At 46.0% G+C, this 22,235-nt stretch overlaps 2 protein-coding genes across 4 annotated transcripts; both read left to right on the top strand.

Moving 5' to 3' along the window:
• The first annotated feature begins 682 nt into the window (after positions 1 to 682).
• Positions 683 to 16,098, top strand: baz2a (bromodomain adjacent to zinc finger domain, 2A). 3 transcript variants are annotated; one of them, XM_076166173.1, is made up of 30 exons: positions 683 to 877; positions 2,081 to 2,204; positions 2,422 to 3,300; positions 3,492 to 5,498; positions 5,625 to 5,900; positions 6,635 to 7,015; positions 7,155 to 7,215; positions 7,503 to 7,611; positions 7,750 to 7,851; positions 7,971 to 8,193; positions 8,276 to 8,337; positions 8,417 to 8,482; positions 8,582 to 8,980; positions 9,076 to 9,330; positions 9,425 to 9,639; positions 9,831 to 9,905; positions 10,025 to 10,199; positions 10,277 to 10,339; positions 10,425 to 10,569; positions 10,671 to 11,296; positions 11,393 to 11,708; positions 11,809 to 11,964; positions 12,053 to 12,213; positions 12,385 to 12,447; positions 12,575 to 12,858; positions 13,002 to 13,137; positions 13,240 to 13,386; positions 13,548 to 13,792; positions 13,904 to 14,047; positions 14,146 to 16,098. In XM_076166173.1, the coding sequence occupies exons 2-30, from the start codon at positions 2,081 to 2,083 to the stop codon at positions 14,303 to 14,305; spliced, it is 8,055 nt and encodes a 2,684-aa protein (XP_076022288.1). In that variant the 5' UTR covers positions 683 to 877; the 3' UTR covers positions 14,306 to 16,098. The 3 variants fall into 3 exon arrangements, with proteins under 3 accessions (XP_076022288.1, XP_076022290.1, XP_076022289.1); XM_076166175.1 differs by lacking the exon at positions 683 to 877 and adding an exon at positions 1,010 to 1,063; XM_076166174.1 differs by lacking the exon at positions 683 to 877 and adding an exon at positions 1,101 to 1,266.
• A 1,773-nt stretch (positions 16,099 to 17,871) lies between these two features.
• LOC143012918 (aquaporin) lies at positions 17,872 to 21,820 on the top strand. Its single transcript, XM_076166259.1, has 7 exons — positions 17,872 to 17,917; positions 18,325 to 18,347; positions 20,231 to 20,428; positions 20,530 to 20,691; positions 20,777 to 20,941; positions 21,388 to 21,468; positions 21,605 to 21,820. The coding sequence occupies exons 1-7, from the start codon at positions 17,872 to 17,874 to the stop codon at positions 21,818 to 21,820; spliced, it is 891 nt and encodes a 296-aa protein (XP_076022374.1).
• Positions 21,821 to 22,235: the final 415 nt, after the last annotated feature.

Below are 22,235 nucleotides of genomic sequence, written 5' to 3' on the forward strand. Positions count from 1 at the left end.
GCTATTAGTTCGGTTTGTGGCTAATGTCAATCTAGTTCATCGTTCGTCGTGGATTAATTTGTCAGTCACGTGAAATAATTGAATTGGTGAAAAAGGGAAAAAAAAATTACGAATAATTTTAATAGCAGAAAGAAAACACTCGTGGGACGTAACAGGATTTCATCTTCTACTCGGATATTTACTGGGTAAAGCGTAAAGAAGTCAATTTCAAGATCATATGTAATATACACAGTGTATGACATCAATGATAATACAGTATGCCTATAAGTTAGACATGCATTTCAGACGTTGCAAGGTTCAAAAAGAGACTAATGAATTTAAACGTACTGAAAACGCCGAAAGAATAGTTCTGTCAGACATGGTTTATTATTAGTAACACAACTAAAAGTAGAAAAATGTGTGATGAGCATGATGTCAGCATTCATTTCTTAGAGATGTTTACTGTTTTTTATTTTTAATATAATATATATATAATATGCATATTAGACGAGTTAACGTCTGGGAGGATACAGCGACTCCAACAACTGCCATAAAACAACAATAAAAGTAATCAATAATAATAATAATAATAATAATAATAATAATAATAATAATAATAATAATAATAATGTGTTTACAGACACTTTTCTTGCGAAGTTTCATGAAAAAAATCTAACCGGATGTGTGTGTGTGGTTATTGTTGTTAATTGACACCGCTTGTGTTCGCTGTGTTCTGTGATCATGGCTGCACTAGACCACACCAGCCATGTTTGCTAATTTAAAACCCAAAGGTTAGCGAGTAGTTGTTTATTATTTATCGCCGTGCCATCTCCACTTCCATATCCTCTGAGACCAACGTTTAGATGCGACGGCGCTTGAAACCCCCCAGGAGTGAAAGGTGAGACGATTTGATGGAGATTTCAACTTAACTTTTGATGGTGTTAGTGTGTGAGGAAGATGCTCTGTGAAAAATGTTCGCTGTGTGCGCGTGCGGCGTAAACAATGTAACTTCATTTGACTGCTAGCTAACGTTAGCGCACGAACAAAAGGGAGCACGCCCCCAACTATTCACAAGCCAGCTTTCGTGAGTTAGTCAGCATCTACGGACTAAGTTAACATTTATTTATTTTACTAGTTTGGTTTCACTTGTTTTTGAGCCGTGAACCCGGAGCGGCGCGGTTGTGGTACCTGAGCTCCAACTATTAGAAGCTAACGTCGCTGTTGAGGCTCTCGGCTCCGGGATGAGGATGCTACTAGTTAGCTCCCCGGCTAACGTCTGCTAGCTAGGTCTGTTGTGTTCATTCAGCTAAATAACCTTGGAGCTGAATCGTTGAATTATATGTTTCGTCAGTTTACAGCCAAACAATCAATATAGTAAAACATTAAGTAGGTTTAACATGTCTGCTGTTAAGAGTTGTGTATTTTATTTGTCAGCACAGCCCGATTAGCAAAGGCTTTTAGAGTGAATTGTTCGTTGGTGAACGGAGCTAGTGCGAGTTAGCCAACGCAACACGAGCTTTTCCAACGGCCCTGTTGAATTTATGAAACAAAGTATCGCCCATGGGCTAAGAAATTCCCGTTTCACACGGGCCCGTGGGGCTGCGATGTAACGAGTGGCCATCATCTTAACGCCCCAAGCCCCAAAGTGATGTTTGTTAATGTGTCTCCATACATCCAAAGCATCGGTGCCGCCTGGGCCGTACGTGTATCAGTGGAGATGAAAGAGGTTGAGCTCATGTTAGCAGCGCTCATCAGCGGTAATGATGAATGTGTACAGCGCGATGATCCCGGCTGTCCATTGCGGCTTCCTCGGGCCTGGCGTAGCTCGTGCTGGCTGCGACATTTTGACGTTTGTTGCTGGCACGAAATGGTGCTGTCACTAGCCACGGTGGCTAAAAACACCCACGATGAGCAATTTCACGGAATAAATGATACGTATTACGTAGTTACGACTGTGATGATCCACAGCAAAGTGTGGTGAATGTTGGGTTTTATTGTAGTTCCTGTAAAGTGCGAGTTGCACATTTTTACTCGAGTTTCCTTCCTGTAACCATCAACTTGTCTAATTTCCAGCATTTATTTTTCTTTATTTTGATTGTAGATGGAGGCAAATAATCATTTCAACTATGGCACCCACTCCTCATCAAACTCAGGACTGAAGCTCTCCTCAGGGGATTCTCTTTATACCAACGGGTCCTCAATGAATTTTCCCCAACAGGGGAAGAGTGAGTATTTTCATCCTTAGAGCTGCTGCGAGAACACAAAATGGGATTATGCATATTTGAAAAATTGGTGCTAGGTCATGTACTTAATGACGGCATATATTGCTTCCTTCAATTTGTACACTTTTTTAATTTGTACGTCCGTGTAAACAAACTATTTTGACAGTGTAATGTTTTACTACTGTAAACTATAAACTTTCTATTTGATTCTTGTCTCTAGCAGATATGAATGGCGAAATGAATGTGAATGGCGTCACTACTGTACTTGGGTCAGGTGCACCTGGCTCCCACCCATCAGCAGCTCCTTACCCACACTTGAGCAACCACCACCAGAGCAGTATGGGATATGACTATTTGTGGGGAGGACACCTTCAGTATGGCTCAGCCATGGGTACCTCTCCGGGGCACGGGATGCACCCGAAGCAGTCTGCACCTGGGATGATGCAGCCTCAGTCACAGCACCACTATCAGGGTCATGGACCGTACCAAGCAAATGGTGGCATCGAAAGCTCCCACCAGGCCCCTGTGGCAGGCCCAGCAAACATGGCTCAGCCAGGGAGTCAGTACTGGAACAGAAGTAATCCTGGTCCACAGCAGATGAGCTATAATTCCCACAGTATGTATGGGCCCTACCAGAGTCAGGTGCACCCTGGGATTACACCATCACAGCATCACCAGCAGCAGTCCTTACAGCCACCTTCACACCAACAGTCACAGCAGCACCTCCACTCCCACCATCACCCACACCATCACCACCAGCAACACCAGCAACCTCAGCGTTATGGCATGATGCCGAATGGGATGCCCTACTACCAGCATCAGCCCCAGCCATCCCCTCAACCACAGCCACCACAGCAATCTCAGCCTCCGAATCAGGCTCAGATAATTCCCTCATCTGCCCAGAAGTTTACCCCCCCACGTGGGAGCCCTCAGCACCACAGTTTAGGCAGAGGGGCCACTGGCAGCCCTCTCCCTGTGGGGATTTCCTCTGTTCCAATGATGTCACCCTCAACAGGACAGGAAAGTGGATCACCCCAGGGCCACAGCAGGGAAAGAAGCCCACATACCAGTAACATGGGCATGTCTACGGTCTTGAAAGGTGATTAGTTTACACTGATTTCTTTTTTTTAAAAACTTTTGGTGAAGCTTTTTCAAACCTCAAAATATTCTGTAATAGTCATTGTTCATAATTGATCGTTAGAGTAACAAAATTGGATAATATATTACATTGCCTCTTGTGATAACAATTTATTTTCTCCAGTGCTTATATTTCTTTCTTTTCATTCCTAGGCCATGTGACTGAGGCTTTTAAGGAGGTGGACACAAGCTCTAATGGTGTGGAAAGGTCAACTGTTGCTCAGAGACTACAAAAAAGTGACAGCTACCAACCCAAGCCCTCTGCGTCTCATATGGGACCGACAAGTGATTACCAACTACATCCTGAACAGTCAACTGGTCAACGTCAAGAAATGGCTTCACCTACAAAAGAACCAGCAGTGAATGCATCTCCTCACTCCTTGTCATCTCATATCTCGGGGTCTGCATCTCCTGCAGCAGTGTCAACATCTCAAACCAAGTCCACGCCTCCTCGAGTCTCGGCAGCATCTGTTGCATCATCCTCTGCTGTGGAATCTACTCCACCACATATTTCAACACCTCCCAACTTATCCTCTTCCCCATGCCCAACTGCTCCTCCCAGACTTCCCTCTCCTTCTCCAATGGCACAGGGCCTCAGGCCTCCCCCTGCTGCTGTGGCCCAGACGTCCCCTGTTGGATCCACTCATCTTCCAGTTGGTCTCTCTCCCATGCCTGCGTCACCTTCAAATTTATCTCCAGTCTCTGCTCCCTCATCAGTATCTGAACCCTTCTCCCTTCAGCAGATGGTCCAAGGGTCCAGGCCACCTCCTCTTACATCTCACTTCCAAGAAACATCTGGAACTCGGCATGAAAGGTCTGGACCCCCATCATTGGTGTCTGACACTTTGTCAGTGTCTGCCACATCAGTGATCACAAATTCCACATCTGTTACTGTGGCTCATTCTCAAATTCCTGTATCTAAACCATCAACCTCAGTGCCACATTGTTTGTCAACATCTGTATCTCCCACATCTGTCCCCAAAACTCCTTTAGTGAGAAGTCCACCTTGTGATTCAGTACCCACATCCCAGATATTGTGCCATCTGCCAGCTGTTAACTCTGGGCCTTCTACTGCTCCCGCAGCATTATCAGCACCCGGAGAGGTGAATCTACCCTCCCTAACAGCCCATGATAGTTTTAGAGTCCGACCTCTGCCTACCCTACCTCTTTTAACCACTCAAGCCTCTAGGACTGCACCCGTGTCTGCGCCTCCTGCTTTGGTGTCTGTGCTTCCTGCTATGGGTGGTGGTGGGTTGGTGAAAGACTCTGACTCTGGGCCACACCCTCCCAAACCTACTCCCCCACAAGCACTAAAGCAGCCACTTCCTACACCAGAGCATCACAGTGATGGTGGTAATAGGAAAGAGTTTGCTAATATGGCATTCAGAAAATCGGACGAATGCCCCCTTCAGCAGGATTTGGGCACAGTACGGACATCACAAAATGTTGAAGCTACTGAGAGTCATAAATCTGAAACACACTCACACCAGTCCCTCACTGGCAGTCCTGGGTCTTTGGCATACCTTGAGAAACCCCTGCTGACCATAGATTCTGCTGATCAAAGGGCTAGCCGTATATTGACAGCTTCCCAAAAGCACCAGTTGCAAACCAGTGTCAGTGACACCTATGAGGCAGAGAACACGGTGGACCATATTCTAATCAGAGATTCCCCACAGCTTCATAGCACAAGGGTTGACGATTCAACTGAAGAAACGTTTGATGACTTGTCACACAGTACCTCTGACTTTGAAGGCAGATCCACACGTGACACCTCTAGAATTAATAATAGCTCTGTATCGGAGAACACCTCTCATTTGGATGATAACAGCTCATGTGTGGATGACTCGACTCATTTTGAGAACAGCTATTGCCAGAGAGAAGACAACACTTCTCAGTTCGACGACACTTCCCTTATGGAAGAGGAACCATCTGGTGTGCGTGACACCACCAGAGACGGCAGCTCCTTTATTGAAGACTCCAGAGTTGACACATTGGACTCCACCAATGCAGGCGAAACCTCTGAGGTAGAAGAAAGCAGGGACAGCTGTCAAAGCACTGGAGTGTCCATGCTGGACTCTTCCCTGAACAACACCTCTCAGATGGAAGTCGACACACATGATGGGTCAATCTCACAATCATTTGCATCACCGTTTAATCAAGGTACACTTTTAAAGTTAGTGGTCATTTCAAATAAAATAATATGGCTTGAAAACCAGTCACCATTGGTTTTTTTACATTCCACATAACGCAAAAACTAATGTCCCTGTGTTTTTATCTGTGATTTAGGAACTGAAGCTGAGAGGGAGACCAGGCCGCATGATGTACCAGATTCACCTGCATCCATCAGCATGAAGACCACTGTTAATGAAACAATGACTCCTCCAAGTTTCAAAATGAGAGCTGAGAACTTTATTGCCTTCAGTACCCCAGCAGAGGTCCCTGCTGTACACCCGCTCCAACAAGTGACTGACCAGATTGGCTCAGCTGATGGAGGACAGGTGAAAACCCCAGGGAAACAACGGAAACCTCGAGCCCCAAAGGCAATTTGGAAAAGAACCACAGGTATGCAGTATTACTCTTATTACCCTTCAGGTGCTTTCAACCCTAGTTTGACCCCTGACCCGAACCTCCCCTGACCCTCCTTCCTCCACCCTGTTCACCCCTTAAAAGCGCCCTTTGAGCATTTGTACGTTTTCTTGCTGACCCTCTTGTAGTATCTTCCCCCTGATATTTCACCCCATCATCCCGACTGATCACCATCGTGTTCTCAAAGAAGCCTGATGTGTCATCATTCATGATGTCATTAACAACTCCTGCCCCACCCCTTAAAAGTGCCCTTTGGGTGTTTCTACCTTTTCTTAACGACCATCCCTTAAAAATGTGTGTCAATGATGTCATATACAACTGTGACATCATTCAGGCTTTTTCCAAAGGAGGGTGTGTCAATGATGTCATCCATGATTATAGTGTGTGTGTGTGGGACAATGATGTCACTGACAACTGTGACATCATTTCCCACGTCTATACTTTGTAAATAAAACGAACAAGAAAAATGTAATTAAAACCAAAGCATACTGCACATGCCGGAGACCTCTAAACAATGTTTCTGCCAAGTTTGGAGGAGATTGGAGGACCGTTTCTCACTGTAACTCTGGATGAAGACCTAAACATAGACAAATGCGCACTCCAATTGTGGTAGCAATAGTTGGAATGTAAGAGGATTTCACCAAAATATTTTACCTCGCCGCAGTTATGCATAAAAGTTTAAATGTTTTGTTTTTCTTTCCCCCCTCCAGATTCCCAGGCTCCTCAACAGGTGCAGCGGAAGCCTCGGAGACGCTCAACTGTGGAGAAAATGGCCACTGTGGTGGAAGGAGCAAATAAAGACGAGGGGGCCAAGGGAAAGGTGGAGGAAAGAAAGAGGAAGAAACCTCTCAAAGGGGACCTTAAAGAAACATCAGGTATTCGTGGAGAGGCAGGGCCTCCCACTGAGGCACTGGACCCAATAATGGCCACCATTGAAGCTGTTTTGGCCAGAGCTGCAGCCTCAAATACAACAGTTGAGAAACCCAAGAAGCAGAAAAGGGCAAAGAAACAGGGTCAAGATGCTGTTGTGGCAAAAAAACCCAAACAGGAAGCCGATGATGGCGAGGAGAATGATGACGACAGTTCTGCAGGTAATAAGTTTTCAGAGTTTGTGGGCGTTTAACAGTGTTCCAAATCATAAAACATTATTTATTAGTTATTTTGGAGACAAACTAGAGCATAGTCCATTTTTGCTATGCTAATTGCGGTTATGTGCATTGTTTTGAACAGGCGAAACCAACAGACGCAGGGTTGCAACAGAGGCGCAAGTCCAGTTTCCTCTCCAGCATGGGTAATAATGGCTTAACTGAATACTGGGAAGTGGTACAAAAAGTACCAATGGAGGCAGATTATTCAGATTGGCTGCCATTTCCCCACAAATTTTAATTTTAATTTAGTGGGTGGGTTCAGCAACATTTTGTTTGTGATTTTATCCTACTTACTGTGGTCTAGGGGTCTAGGGGTCTCCTTCTGTAATAAACCCAACACCAGTTCCTCTGATCTGGGGCGCTGTGTATTTATGTTGTACAGACTGTGACAGATATCTAATAGTGAATTATTTTGGTACCTTAACCCTAGTTGGAAGAGAGAGATTCGAGTGAAGAAGCTGGAGAACCGCTTGAAGGGTGAGACTTGGTATTACACTCCTTGTGGGAGGAGGATGAAGCAGTTCCCCGAAATAGTCAAGGTAAATCTCCTTGGCTCCAAATCCAAGCCTTAAGGTTCATTTAAAATAAGCCATTCACTGCAAGAATACTACAAATGAACAAGGCAGTATTTTCTTCCTGTCTTACCTGTTCTGCCATCTCCTGATTGCTTCACTCAGTACTTGAAGAGACACCAGGGTAGTGCAGTTACTAGGGAACACTTCAGCTTCAGCCCACGTATGCCAGTTGGAGATTTCTATGAAGAGAGAGAAACTACTGAGGTGTGTATATTTGGATCAGTACTTGGTAGTTTTTGTAGGCAATGTACAGCACATTTCATTTCATCATGTATCTAAATCAATTGCTTGATGAGAGCACTACCCTCCACAATATGTTACAGGGCATGAATTGGGTTATGTTGGCTAATGAGGAGGTTCCCTCAATGATCATGGCCATCACTGGTCGCCGTGGACGACCACCAAACCCAGACAAAGAGAAACCCCGCCGAGTCCGTGGTGTGAGGGGCGTGCAGGCCCGCCGCCCCGGGAGACCTCCCAAACCCAAAATGATTGACCTCCTCAGCAAAGTTGATGCCAAGCTGTTGAAGAGACTTGAGGCAAAGGGTAAGTGTCTGCAGAGTAGAGGAGGTACGAAAGAACGAGGAGATTGTTTCGTGACTAATTTCATATATTCCCAATTTTGTAGAAGCCCTCACGGAGGAAGAAAAGGAGAAATTGGCAAAAATCAAAAAGAAAATGAAAAGAAAGGTATGTCATACATCCCATGGTTCAAAGTTCAGCAGTTATGCTTTTCACATCTCACCTTGATTGTGTTGTCATTCCTTAGGCAAGAATGAAGAGAAAAGAGGATGCCAAGATCAAGAAGATGAAAGACGAAAAAAAGAGAGTCAAGGTTGAGACACAATATTCAAGCAAGATGTCTTACTGGCCATGTAATCGCCATATACTTCTCCTCACCATCACCTGTTCTTTCTTTCATTTGTGGTTCCAGCTTGAGAAGGAGCAAGAAGCCAAGGGCCATGAGCCGAAGGCCGCACCAACAGACCTGACATCCCTACAGGGCACGCAGCCACCATCGACATCCACACCAGCACCTAAGAAGCCTGGTCGCAGGAGATCAGTCAAGGTTGAGGCTCCTCCACCCATACAGCAGACAGATGAAGAGAGGATAGCGCAGGGTAAGAGGGTGCTTGGTGCACGAAGCAAAGCCAAGGCCTTGGCTAAGGCCCAGGCGGAGGCGGAAGCTGCAGCTCGAGCTGCCCTGGCAGCAAAAAGGGCAGCAGAGAGGAGAGTGCAGGCCCAGAGGCGTCTGGAGGAACGGAAGAGACAGCAGATCATCGCAGAGGAGCTGAAAAAGCCCACAGAGGATATGTGTCTGACTGATCACAAAGTAAGTCTTGTATTATAAGTCAATCAGTTTTTGTCTGTTTCACTGGTTGGTTTTGTGTAGATTGTTTACTTTGAACTCTCCCCTCCCTCCTCCAGCCTCTCCCAGAGCTGTCTCGCATCCCTGGCGTGGTTCTCTCTGGCAAAGCCTTTGCACACTGCCTGGCGGTGGTCGAATTTCTGCATGGCTATGGAAAGGTGATTGGTCTTAACGTAGCCATGGATGTGCCAAGCCTTGCAACTCTACAGGAGGGCCTGCTTGGTCTGGGTGACTGCCAAGGAGAGGTCCAGGATCTTGTGATAAAGCTGGTGGAGGCTGCACTTCATGATCCAGGCCTGCCATCATTTTATCAGGTGTGTGAAAGACTTGCTCTATTCATGTTATTCCAGAGAATGAAAACCTTTTTTAATATACATTTCTTCTTCATCTTTCCATCTGTCCCTTTAGTCAGTAAAGATCCTTGGGGACAAGCTGGTTGATGTGGAGCTGAACCGCAGCACAGTGTCTGAAGTACTCCGGGTCTTTCTGGAATCTCATGGGTTTGAGATCGAGGTGTGCAACACACTAAGGACCAAAACATTTCATGCCCTGCCCCCAGATACCAAGGCAGCCATCCTGGGTTTCCTGGTTGACCAACTGAATAGCAGCAATATTGTAACCAGGTTAGTAATGAGAGTGTTATTTATTCTATATTCTTGGTTATTAGATATATTGTTTGCTTAATTCTATTGAATGTTTATAGTAAAATAAACAATTTCAGTCAAATGCTGCATGTTTCCGTCTACTTATCTTTCTTGCTTCTCTATCTCATGTGCTGTTAGATTATTGATGTCTGTGAATTTATGTATTACAGTGACATAGACAACACACTGGAAAACATGGCAACCTACAGGAAGAACAAGTGGATCATTGAGGGGAAATTGCGCAAGTAAGATCACATATTTCCTTTTCCTAAAATATGAGGAAATTTCACAGATCAGTGATGCATTGTTCTGTTCATAGCACAGGATTTTATAAACTAATCCTGTTTGTTTTTGTCCTTGTCAGACTGAAGGTGGCACTAGGGCGCCGCACAGGACGCTCGGAGGAAGAGCTTTGCCTTGAGGAGAGGAGGCGCAGTGCCAGAGTGGCTGACGAAGAGAACCTCAGTCTCGAGGAGAACGGGCTGGTGCTGGAGAGAGGCAACCGGCGTGCACGCAAGGACGAACCCAAACCAAGTGATGTATGTCTCCGTTGTAGTGATTTTTGTCACGTGAGAAACAGATTACATCCGCAACCAACACATTTCCCCTTCTACAGAGTGAAAGCCCCGCCACCGCCAGCATTCCAGAGCTCGAACGGCAAATAGATAAGCTCACAAAGGTAGAGACGGTTCTTTACAATCATTATTCTCCATGGACTTTTGTTGATATACATGAAATAACTCTCCGCTTTTGGACCTTCACAGCGTCAAGTATTTTTCCGTAAAAAGCTGCTGCAGTCAACTCATTCCATGCGGGCCACGTTACTGGGCCAGGATCGTTTCCGTCGTAGATACCTGGCCTTACCGCATCTCGGAGGCATTCTTGTGGAGGGGCCAGAAGAACTCTTGGGTGAGACAATATGTTATAAATAATAAATAATTCTCACTGTGGGCACAATGCCCGAAAAACTCAATCTTTGCCTTTCCTAAGTACTCCCCTCTATCCTACAGCCTCAGAAGATGTCCTCGTTGCTGAAGTACCCGTCACTTTTCTCAAGAAAGAATGCAAAGTTGAGGAGAGCCCAATCCCAATTCCCAGTTCCAATACTTGCAATCCAAACCTATCTTCCTCTCCCTCCCCTCCTGCACTGTCTCAGGCCTTGTCTGCAGACGAGGACCCCCTTCCCGGCACTGCGTCCCTCATGAGCAGGCCGAGAGGCCGTGGGCGACCCCGTAAAATTAAACCTGAGGTGGAGCTTCACCTTCGTACAGCCAAGATTCGCCGTCGGCGGAGAAGTAGTGTCAGGTCTGGCAGTGATGAAGGGCCAGTCTCACCGACTGTTGAGACACAAGACCTCACGCAGGCTGCCTTCCAGAATTGGCTCAGCCAGTCGCATGAGTTAACGACCAATAGCATAAGCTCAGCAACAGGAGAGGCTCCGGAGGGTAACCAGCCAGAGGAGACTGTGAAGGAGATGGCGGAGAAGCAGGGCCAGTGGTTCAACCTGCTCCCCAAAGAGCCATGTGACGAGAACTCCCTGACTGAGCCTCAGATTCCTACCTCACCTAGCTCGCCCCCGAAACTCCTCCCTCAGATTCCCAGCTCGCTACCTGCGCTCGTGGCTCCACTCATGCAGGTTTGCCCACCAGATGAATTTAAATAGAAATAGGTTCATTCATGCTATATTTATGTGTTTCATATCCTGAATGAACAATCTCTTCCCTTCCCTCAGCCTGACCCACTGCTGCCTGGCCTGGTTCCTGCTGATCTAGTGTCCCCGGCAGCACCACAGGACGTTCCCCCAGCAGCTCCTGCTCCTCTTGATGCTGCACCACCTCCTCTCATACCAGCTCCCGTTCCCCCTGCCGCACCCACCACCCCCGCCCGGCCAGTACGCAGGCGGAGAAGAGGGAGCAGAGGTAGCAGTCCCGCACGCAGAGGCCCACGAGCCGCTGCAGCCAAGCGCCGTGGCCGACCCCCCAACTCTGTGTTCCAGGAGCTGGAGCAGCAGTACTTCACACAGATGGTGGTCAAGCCCATTCCAGCATGTAAGACTCCTAAAGAAAAATGTTGTTAAAGAAGGTGTAAACAAGTATAAGATTCAGTATGGTACAGAAATGTGACATCTTTTTTGTGTATAATCTCTAGCAATGGTGCGTGGCTGGTGGTGGATCAAGGATCCAGAGGAACTGTATAGCACCTTACAAGCCCTCCATCCAAGAGGCATCAGGGAGAAGGTGCTGCATAAGCACTTGGCCAAGCACATGGAGAGCCTTACTGAGATGTGCACCAAACAAATGGATGGTGAGTGGATGGTGACCTATCGTGGAAAGGAAACTTCTTGGAATATTTAATTGTCTCTGTTTAAATCATTTTGTCGCCTTCTTTCCAGATCCTATATTTGAGTCGAAGGTGGAGGAGAAAGATACTCTAATGGAGGCTCTGCAGCAGCCCTGGCAAGTACAGGAGAGGGCCATGGAGATGGACATCAGTGCCCTGCAGTGGGTGGAGGACCTCGAACAGCGGGTCATCGCTGCTGACCTCCATCTCAAGGTCAGAGCGCTTTACACTCCTTCACCATTGTGCCACATCTTGTTGAGTTGAGTGATGCAACGGCTGCAGCTCAAGTAGAAAATGTAAAATTGAAAGTGGGACAATGTTGCCATGCACATAAGCTGAACAGATGGTACAAATGCACGCGTCTACGTCTTTGTTTTCTTCTAGGCGCCTCCTCAGGCCATCAATGATATTGAGTCCAATGCAGAGATCCCAATGGCAGAATTTCAGGTACATCTTAAAATGATTCCTACCACCAATGAAAACTTGATTTTTACCTTGGGAAATTTGTGTTGAAGTTTCTCCTGTCCAGACGCCACAGTCACAGAATCCTTGTGTTTCCTGTTCTGCTTTTAAGCTCTACACCATCCCAGAGCCCGACTCCACGCGTGACGACCTTCAGTACTATGAGCATGACGCCGACCCACGTGATGACTGGACTGTGCGAACCAAGAAGGAGTGGTCGGGCCTGCCGCGCATCGCCACGCACCCTTTGGATTTGGCCGTGCTGCGTCTGGCCAACCTGGAGCGCAACATCGAGCGACGCTACCTGAAGGAGCCGCTTTGGAACATAGCGGAAGTAATGCGCCTGGCTCCTCTCACCCCTACGCCTGGAGAAGAGCATCCCATGGATGTCATTAGGTGAGGACAGTCTAGCAGCAGATGATACAAGGGATGAATTCAGACTTTTAGTATCATTCGGTCAAATCGTATACATAGACACATAGCCTTTTTCGCGTTTTGCATTTGAACCTTCCCTTCTTCCTCTTTTGTTTCTTTCCTAGTCTGGAAAGTGAGATCACCTCGAGGCTACGGACGTGGCGGCAGGCCCTAGATCGCTGCCGCAGTGCCCCCCAGCTTTGTCTGAGTTTACTTCAGCTGGAGAAGGCGATAGCATGGGAAAGATCTGTTACTAAAGTGGTAAGAGGCCTTGCCAGGGTCCTGGCAGTCTTGCTTCACTGAGATAATACTGCATCAATCATGTACATGTTCATGTTGATTGACATATTACTTATTTCCCAGAATTGCCTAATTTGCAAGAAAGGAGACAACGATGAGTACTTGTTGCTGTGCGACGGCTGCGACAACGGCTGTCACATGTACTGCCTGAGGCCCAAGATCACCCAGGTGCCGGATGGAGACTGGTTTTGTCCGACCTGCTTTGCCAAGGTCAGACTACTTGATGTGACGCTTCAATTGAAATCACTGAGTGCTCAGAAGATTAGGGGAATTACGGAGCTGAGAGCACTTTCAGCAATTGTTGTTTTTTTTTCTATGCTGCAATTGGCTCAATCTTCCTCCTCACCCTGTTATTTCCTTCGGCCGGGCAGGAGGAGAGTGACTCACTGCACAGCCAGCGCGCATGCAAAAAGAGGGCCAGGGTGAAAAAGAAGAGGTATGAAGATGATAGTTCAGATGAAGATACGACACCCCGACGTAGTGCCGGCGTGACAACGCGACACAAGGACAACACGCAGCCCTCCTCCTCGTCCTCGACTCGTAGCTTTGGAGACGGAGGGGCAACCAAACGCCGCCGCATGATGACTCGCAACCAGCCTGACCTCACCTTCTGCGAGTGAGTAACGAGTCTGTAAGGAGTTTAAAGTCTGAACAGACTGTATCAGCGGTTTATTAGTGTATGTTGGGATACTAAACCCAGTGTTCATTCTGATTTATTTTCTGCCAGGATCATCCTAATGGAGATGGAGTCTCATGCAGACGCCTGGCCATTCGTTGAACCCGTCAACCCACGTTTGGTGCCAGGCTATCGCCGCATCATCAAGAACCCCATGGACTTCCTCACCATGAGAGAGCGACTGCTACAGGGAGGGTGAGTGTCGCTCATGTTGCACAGGTTGTCGTTCCTCTACCGAGTCGTTGGGTTGACCAACACCGGCCCTTCTCCCCTCCCCTCTTCTCCCATCTCAGGTACTGCAGCTGTGAGGAGTTTGCGGCAGATGCCCAGCTGGTGTTCAACAACTGTGAGCTCTTCAATGAAGACACATCAGAGGTGGGAACGGCAGGCCACAACATGAGGCGTTTTTTTGAGAGTCGCTGGGCAGAGTTCTACTCAAATAAGGACAAATAGGAGCCCGTGTTGTTCCCATGAGGGTGGGCAGTAGACTGTTCCTTCAGTTACACTCTCACTATTAAGACTGTCTGGCTGTTCCAGCTATGTGTATTCTTACATGTATAGGTATATATGTATAGATTTGGCTATTGTCTGTTATTGTTTCCTCAGTCAACTTAAACTTTCTAAGACCCAAAGCCAAATTGGCTTGAACTTCTACTCATTCCCCACCACAGAGAGGGAGAACATGTCTCCGCACACTTGTTCCTCGCTCCTCCTCCTCCTCCTTTGTGTCTCTTTGATCCACAGCACCTCAAGACCAGTTTGGATTCTCCTGTCAAGTCTTTTCACTAGCCTCGTGTCATAGTGAGGCCACTGTCTCAGGCCTCGGGGATTTTGGCTCTCAGGCTCATAGCAAAGGTCTGATTACTTGTTTGCAGCCTAACTGCTGGATGCTGGGCCTGCTTATGCCCCACAAACGGATCAGATCTCTTCACAGAGCTTGGGCCCTTTCCTACCATTCAGTGGAAATGTAACGTAATGTGGTCTTATGCCTAGAAGTAATTTTTTAATTTTGCTCAATATATTTTTATTATATATTCTCTATATAAATATATATAAAAATTACAATAGCTGGGATTATTTAATAGCAATAGCTCGTAGTAAATGTGTACAGATTACCATATAGAGATGTCTAGATGATTTATGAAAAGGCCAGTTAAACTTAAAGGAAATTGTTCTTTGACTGTCAGAAGTAGACATTGTATAACCTCCACTTAAAGTCTTGCACACACATCTACACTTTTTCACCACACACCCAAACCTTCACACAATTTAATCCACACTCGTCCTTTGCTGCTGTGTGAAAAGACACTGGTGTCTGAAACTGGAGGGTTTGGTTTTGGTCAGTCAGGGCTTGGGATCTTGTGTTCACCGCCCCTCCTGTTTGAGAGTAAATAATCCGTACAAGCATCAGGTCGTCGCATCTGATCACATGACCTGCGTCTTAGAATGTAGGAATACGACTGAAGTGATGCTACCACCGTTGTAACACTTCTTAATTTGATATGTATAAACTGTTGCGACAACACGGCTCACACTGTAATTTTGCCAGTGTTTACTATAATCGTAAATGAAAAACCGATCTGTGGAAAGTTGCGTCGTACGTGTCTGACAAGCTATCGCTTAAAGCTTTGAGTCAAACCTTGCAGTGAGCTACGTTTTTCTTAAGTGGGTTGACCAGTGTAACAATGATGCAGCTGTGTTTTTGTGTAAAGATCTAATGGTGATAACACAGGGGACTTAAACGCTCCTGTTCAAGAATCACAAAGGAGCCCTCGTAATGAATGACTAGGCACATTTCTGCCTGGTTTTGTTCCGTCTTACATTCCTTTTTTATTTGAAATACATTGTTTTTGTGCTGTACAAGGGCCAATGTACACATGCTGCATGGCATGGCTGTGAGCTACGAAGGCGACAGGATGACTTCACAATCTGGGTTTTATTTAAACTTGTTTCTTACACTGAATTCAAATCTGTTGATAGGAAACACATTTTGATGTTCCTTGTTACACTTAAAGGGACATGTTTTTCAAAAAAGATAAAGACATTAAAACCAAACGTGGTGTTAAGTGAATTTTTAATAATGTACAGTTTTGGTGACTTTAAATTTGTTCCTTTATATTTTTAGGACCAATTTATCATTTTTAAGAGGAGGTATTGCAAGGCTATGTTGTATTAAGGTGATGTAACACGTGTGCATCTGTAGAATGTACTGTGAGTTGAATAAAAACCACATCTAGTAGAGAGAATTCTTTGTCAGTGTGGCCTGTGTGTGCGTCCTTTATTTTGACCTTTACACCAGTGGTTCTCAAAGTGGGGGGCGCGACCTCCAGAATGGGCGTGGGACCGGAAAAGGAGCGATATGAATAAGTACCGTTCCAGGAAAATTAATGAGGCTTCACGTTTCGCTGCAGGAGACTGAGCATCAGACCGATCAGCAGTCCCGTATTGTTTTATATTGTCTCTGGGGAACCTACTGTCCGTGATTTTCACCGGAAAGAGCGCTGGCACTGGGACCGGCACCGACAAGTGCGCCAGTGCCGATGCCGGTGCGGTCCAGAGTGTGTGTTTTGCGAGCGCGGGCGCCGGGAACGTCACGGACAACACATTTTTGCTTCTGGATTATTTCCGGCCACCGGGACCACCCTCCCTATCGCCCCAAAAGCAAAAACGTGCTGCCCGTGATTTTCACCCGCAAGTGTGCCGGCGCGCAAAACCGGGAACGTCCGTTGCCGGCACACTTGCCGGTGAAAATCACGGACAACACGTTTTTGCTTTTGGATTATTTCCGGCCACTGGGACTACCGTCCCTTATCGCCCCCCATCGGTCTGTCGCTCGGTTGGAGGGGGTGGGGGTTATGATCTATAAAAGTGGGGGCGAAAGTAAAAGTTTGAGAACCACTGCTTTACATTAATTAACTGTGTACTGTGACACTATGAAATAAGTGTGTCTACTGTATAAAGCTTTTGCACATTAAACTTGTCCAAACCTTTACATTTGCTTTGCACTGAGATGATTTTCAACCTTTTTTGAATTGATTACCACCAAATACAACTACAATACAATACATTAGCCACTGATGTAAGTGCAACCTAGATTGAAGTGTAAATGAATGACAAACAACAAATGACAAATAAGGCAATGTTGGCCATTTGTGAATAATGTGTATAATACTCTTAAGTGATTTCAATTTCAGTTCATCTCTCCACAAACATTGATATTCCACCAGGGGGTGCTTCAGTACCACCAGGGGTTCACAATTGAGAACCACTGAATGAAGACCTCACCAATACCAGACAATGAGACGATCAGTCCAAACTACACACTAACTCCAAATACAGTTTATTGCATCTCATAGTCAAGGTTAAAGACCAGCTGAATTATGTCAAGTAAAATTGTCAAGTAAAATAAAATATCTAATATAAAGATAGATTTTTACGTGCCGTGTTTGTTACACTAAAGCAATCAAACTTTAAGACTAATTGTAGACAAAAGTAGAAATAAGCTAGGGGAAAGAAAATTGGAAGCACAAACAAATTTAACTTTTCCAGAAGTTTGACATTGATTAGTGAGCTTCTCATATATATGGGCTGCATTGAAATTTCAGACAGGGTAAGGACATCAAGACACATTCAGGTATTGTGTCACAGAGGGACCAGCTTTTGCAAATGTGTGGCATGTTTGTGAAGTTGGAAAATATTTTACAGGCAGTTTATCAGTTTCACAAATATTGGGAACTAATTAAATCTACTGCTAAGCATTCTACATTTTGGGGCGCTGCAGCACATCGAAGCAGAGCTGTGAAAACACCTTTGGGTTTATGGGCAGACCAAAATCTCACATATACTCAAGCAGCAGCATCATCATCTCAGCTCATCTCTCACCTGCACCTCACTGATTATCAAGATACGAGCTTTTGTGTCCAAAAAGCTCTGAGCCATGACAGAAATATGTTGAAGTAAAAGCTGTGGGGGTGGGTGGGGGCCCTGCAGAGCCCCCTGGAGAGGCCTGTCTGAGCCACATGCTACCGGGAAGATCCTGCCATCACTACCAGCTGCTCTACAGTGGTATAGACTGAAGTGCAGTGCACACAAACCACACACACACACAAACACACACATATACACCTTGCCTGTCACAGGAGTCTAATGCAAAACTACATGCACTGGAAATGAATTGGAATATACCGGTGATAAAAGAAAGAAAATGGTTGTGCCAACTCTCAGACGATGTCATAGTGTACATCTGTCTCTCTTTGCCCTCTTTCACTCTCTCCAATCCCTGAGCTGGCACATTGTGTGTGTGTGTGTGTGTGTGTGTGTATGTGTGTGTGTGTGTGTGTGTGTGTGTGTGTGTGTGTGTGTGTGTGTGTGTGTGAAATTTTGTCAGTGTCAGCGCTCTGGATGGAGGAGGAGGCTGAAATCTCCCCACGCCAGCGGGTTCCACTGTGGCCCCCGCCCATGCCGCTCTACAGAGTTTAGCTTAGCTCCACAAAAGGTGGAATAACAGTTTAACAGTTACTGTTGAGGAGGGGGGGGTGTGTGTAATCCACAGCATAATGGGACACGCTATCACCCCCCACAACCAGTTCATTCTGGACTCTGGTCTGCCAGGTCGAGGCCCCCGATGCCGAGAAGTCACCTCAGCTACAATTATGACTGATATTTTCAAATATTAGTACAGTATATTATAACAAAGAATACTGGTACATACAATACATACTCAGTCTAAACGTAACGGGCATTCTGACCTTTTTGGCCTGGTTCCGTTTCATTGTAGAAATGTCTTAGTTTTGAGTTAAATTGAGGAATTCTGTCTCATTTGTGAAATGTCTTCAAAAGCTTTGTTGTTTGTTTGATATCAAAGAGGATATGAAAAGCGTGCACAGATGCAGCAACACAATAGGCACTATGGCAACAGCATCATGAAAGAGTCTGTCCCCATGGTGATCACAGCGGTGCCTCACAAGTGTGCAAGGGGAAAAAGGAGGGCAGGAGGACATCGCATTTTGAGATCTTTGGTGTCAGCATAACACAGCACTTAGCCGGCCATCTAAATGCTCTCTGGCTTCATGTGTTTGTCTCGGCGCGGAGGTTGTGACCTCTTGTCCACCTCAGCCTTTGGAAAAACAAAACCCATCTCAGATAACACATTAGATGACGTTTGGTTTTGCTCTGTGTCTAAAGAAATCTGCCCGTACCACACAGTGTGTCAGTAATGGCCGCATCCATCCATTGCATAATTAATACGTAAATCGGCCTGAACTGCAGTGATGCCAGCGAGCTACCTGGGACACAAGAGGCGCAACGATACGACTGCCCGAGGAAGAGGATGAGTTGTGGAGGCTTCAGTTCATATCTCCACTTGATCTAATCAACAGTTTTGATGTTTGATATACAGGGTGGATGTCATTAAATCCAACTTAGTAATATAAAGTCCAAAAAAGCCATTTAAAGTCCTATCACATCACAAAGCAGCATCACCTTTGGGCGTTAGATTCTTTTTTGATAACTTAAATAAATCTAAAAATTGTACATTTATAAACTGTTTGTTATATCTAACTTGTGAGAATCTAAAGATCTTAAGATTACCTTATGTTGGATCGTGCTTGTGTTGTATTGTGAAAAAGTCGGAAGGACCTTTTGGACAAACAAACAAACAAAATGTGTTTTGCGATGCAATGACAAAGGGTCTGTCCTCTCCTTGAGCATGGAGAGGAGAGCAGTGTAAGCAGAGGGTGAGGAGAGAGAGAGAGAGAGAGAGGCAGAGGGAGGAGGCTGCTCTCATCAAAGGACCTCTCAGACTCTACAGGTTAGTGAGCAATGTAGCAGAGAAACCTTTAGACCCTCAAGCAAACGCAAACAGACGGACGGGGCCAACAGACTGCCAGGAGGACAGACAGGACCACTAGAAGAGCTGAGAGACAGAAAACTCAGTTTGAAATGTCGCTGCGAGAGGTAAACGTCTTATTGTTATTCAATTGATTATACGAAGAATGAACAGAAGGTTTTGGTGTGTGTGTGTGTGTGTGACGATGAAAAATGTATTTCTGGTTCACCTTGTTCAGAACATTTTAACGACACTGGAGTTTGTTTGTTTTACAAGTAGGGATGCAATCAGCGCTGTTTGTCTCACTTCATGTTTTAAGAGCATTTGTGTCATCCTTGACATTTGAAAAGCTTCCCAATATCATAAAATTCATCTTCAGAAGTGAATTAAACTATTAAATTACTACCCTGCCTAGGCGCTGTGTCTTAAAGTTCCATCTCTTTACATCGTGGTTTGAATCCTACCCAAGCTCCAATTTTGCTGGATTAACTGACTCAGAATAAAAAGGAGCCGTGGCCTTAATACCAGCTGTCTTTCTTTTGTTTCTGGAGCTTCGTAGTCGGCAGTACTGGCGTGCCATTCTGGCGGAATTACTTGGCACCCTGCTGCTGGTGAGTGCCGTGCTGGGCTCGTCAGTGCCGGGCCCGGGCCCTGGAGATGCCCCAGGAGGGCCCCTGTACCCAGCCGTGGCAGTGGGTGCGGTGATTGTCTCGCTGTGCCACTGTTTTGGAGAGATCAGTGGGGCACAGGTAAGCTTCTTCTTTTAAAACACTTTTTAGGGGGTTTAACTTAATGTTGTGCATGCTGGAAACTCTTTTTTACTGTGTGTTTGTGTGTGTTCCCTGATCAGGTGAACCCGTCAGTGACCTTGTCTATGATGGCTGCACGGAGGATAGATGTTCTCAAGGCTCTTCTCTACGTGGCTGCACAGTGTGTGGGGGCCTTCCTGGCCACTGGGATCTTCTACCTGGCTCTGCCTCACAAAGCCATGGCAGACTACTTAGTCAACAAGGTCAGTTCTCAACATTTTAGAGTGTTAGAAACAGTAAGAGAGACTAAATCTTAATTGTCCTCCTCTTCTTTGTTACCTGGGGCAGGTGCCTATAGAGCTGAATGCAGCTCAGGCTGTGGGGATGGAGGTTTTGTGCACTTTCCAGATGGTCTTCACCGTGTTGTCAGTGCAGGACCAGCAGCGCAGAAAGAGCCCAGAACCAGCAAACCTGGCCATCGGATTTGCTCATGTCTCTGCAATACTGATAGCGGTAAGAGACATGGCATCAGAGAAAGTGGTAGATCAGGTTGGATTCCATGTCTCAAACTGTCCTGCGTTGAGTTTTCATGCTCTTCTCACACCTCATTGGGTTTCATCCCACAATCCAATTCCATGCACATCAAGTGGAGCCTCTTATTGCTGTAGGTGTGATGTGAGTCATTGTCTGTCTCTGGTGACCTGGCATTACAGGGTTATTTTTTAAATGTCCCATGGTTGTTTCCAGTGTATGCTAGGATACACACACACACACACACACACACACACACACACACACACACACACACACACACACACACACACACACACACACACACACACATACACCTATGACTCCATGACCTGAATTAACAAGCAAATTAAATCTGCTGACTTGATGATCTTCCAGGTATTGAAAGGTTATGTGACATGTTGTTGTTGTTGTTGTTGTCCTGCCAGGCTCGCTTCTCTGGTGCGTGTATGAATCCTGCTCGTGCTCTGGGTCCAGCCATCATCACTAACTTCTGGGAAAATCACTGGGTGAGAGATTATTAGTATTAGTATTAGTATTGTATAAGATATAAGACGTAATATAACCGTAAAAACGTCCCTCCCTTGGTGATCAGATGTTGAGTACACATTGCGTGACCTCCTGCCCCCCCTCCCCCACCTTTAGGTGTTCTGGATCGGGCCGGTGTCGGGTGGGGTCCTGGCCGCCCTCACCTATGAGTTCTTGTTCGCACACAGCGCCTCCCGCCAGAAGCTGGTGGCGTGTATGACCTGTAAGGACATCGAGATCGTGGAGCCGGCAAGCGTGTCCCGATCGTCTCTGTCCACGATCGGGCAGCACGCCAACAGAGCCAAGCAGGCCAACAAACAGGAGGGCAACTGAGTCCACACGCAACCTGCACACGTGTACACGCAAACACGCAAACACCTGGAATCTGCAATATTACAGGGATGTGTGTTGAGGTGGATAGGGTAACAGAGTAGATCAGACACAAGGAACTTCAATTGTATTTCAGTAATCCATTATATCCTTATGAATATTGAGTAATATACAAACTAATAGCTACCAAATACACAAAAGAGGACACTTCATGGACCATTGGCACCTTTGGGAATTTGAAAATATCTTATGTCGAATCCAGTCCAAAAGGTATTGAGCTCTAATTACAAAGCGATCTCATCTTTCTGTGTTTCTAAATGTTTGTCCTCACTTTATCGGTGATATTTGTTTTATTTAAATCAACACAGAAGTATGTTGGTTTCCTCCCTTGTCCTCTTTTACACATTAAGCTTTACAG

This window comes from Genypterus blacodes, unplaced genomic scaffold, assembly GCF_046128005.1.
Source record: "Genypterus blacodes isolate CSIRO-AG114 ecotype Tasmania unplaced genomic scaffold, CSIRO-AGI_Gbla_v1 ptg000156l_1, whole genome shotgun sequence".
Lineage (NCBI taxonomy): Eukaryota > Metazoa > Chordata > Actinopteri > Ophidiiformes > Ophidiidae > Genypterus > Genypterus blacodes.

Excerpts from the sequence above, each read along its gene's own strand:
- baz2a (XM_076166173.1), top strand. The coding sequence starts at position 2,081 with ATGGAGGCAAATAATCATTTCAACTATGGCACCCACTCCTCATCAAAC. Across the intron at positions 7,216-7,502 it reads CAGTTTCCTCTCCAGCATGG|TTGGAAGAGAGAGATTCGAG; the intron begins GTAATAATGGCT and ends CCTTAACCCTAG. Across the intron at positions 11,297-11,392 it reads TCGTGGCTCCACTCATGCAG|CCTGACCCACTGCTGCCTGG; the intron begins GTTTGCCCACCA and ends CCCTTCCCTCAG.
- LOC143012918 (XM_076166259.1), top strand. The coding sequence starts at position 17,872 with ATGCTACCGGGAAGATCCTGCCATCACTACCAGCTGCTCTACAGTG. Across the intron at positions 17,918-18,324 it reads CTACCAGCTGCTCTACAGTG|AGTTTAGCTTAGCTCCACAA; the intron begins GTATAGACTGAA and ends GCCGCTCTACAG. Across the intron at positions 20,692-20,776 it reads CAGACTACTTAGTCAACAAG|GTGCCTATAGAGCTGAATGC; the intron begins GTCAGTTCTCAA and ends TACCTGGGGCAG.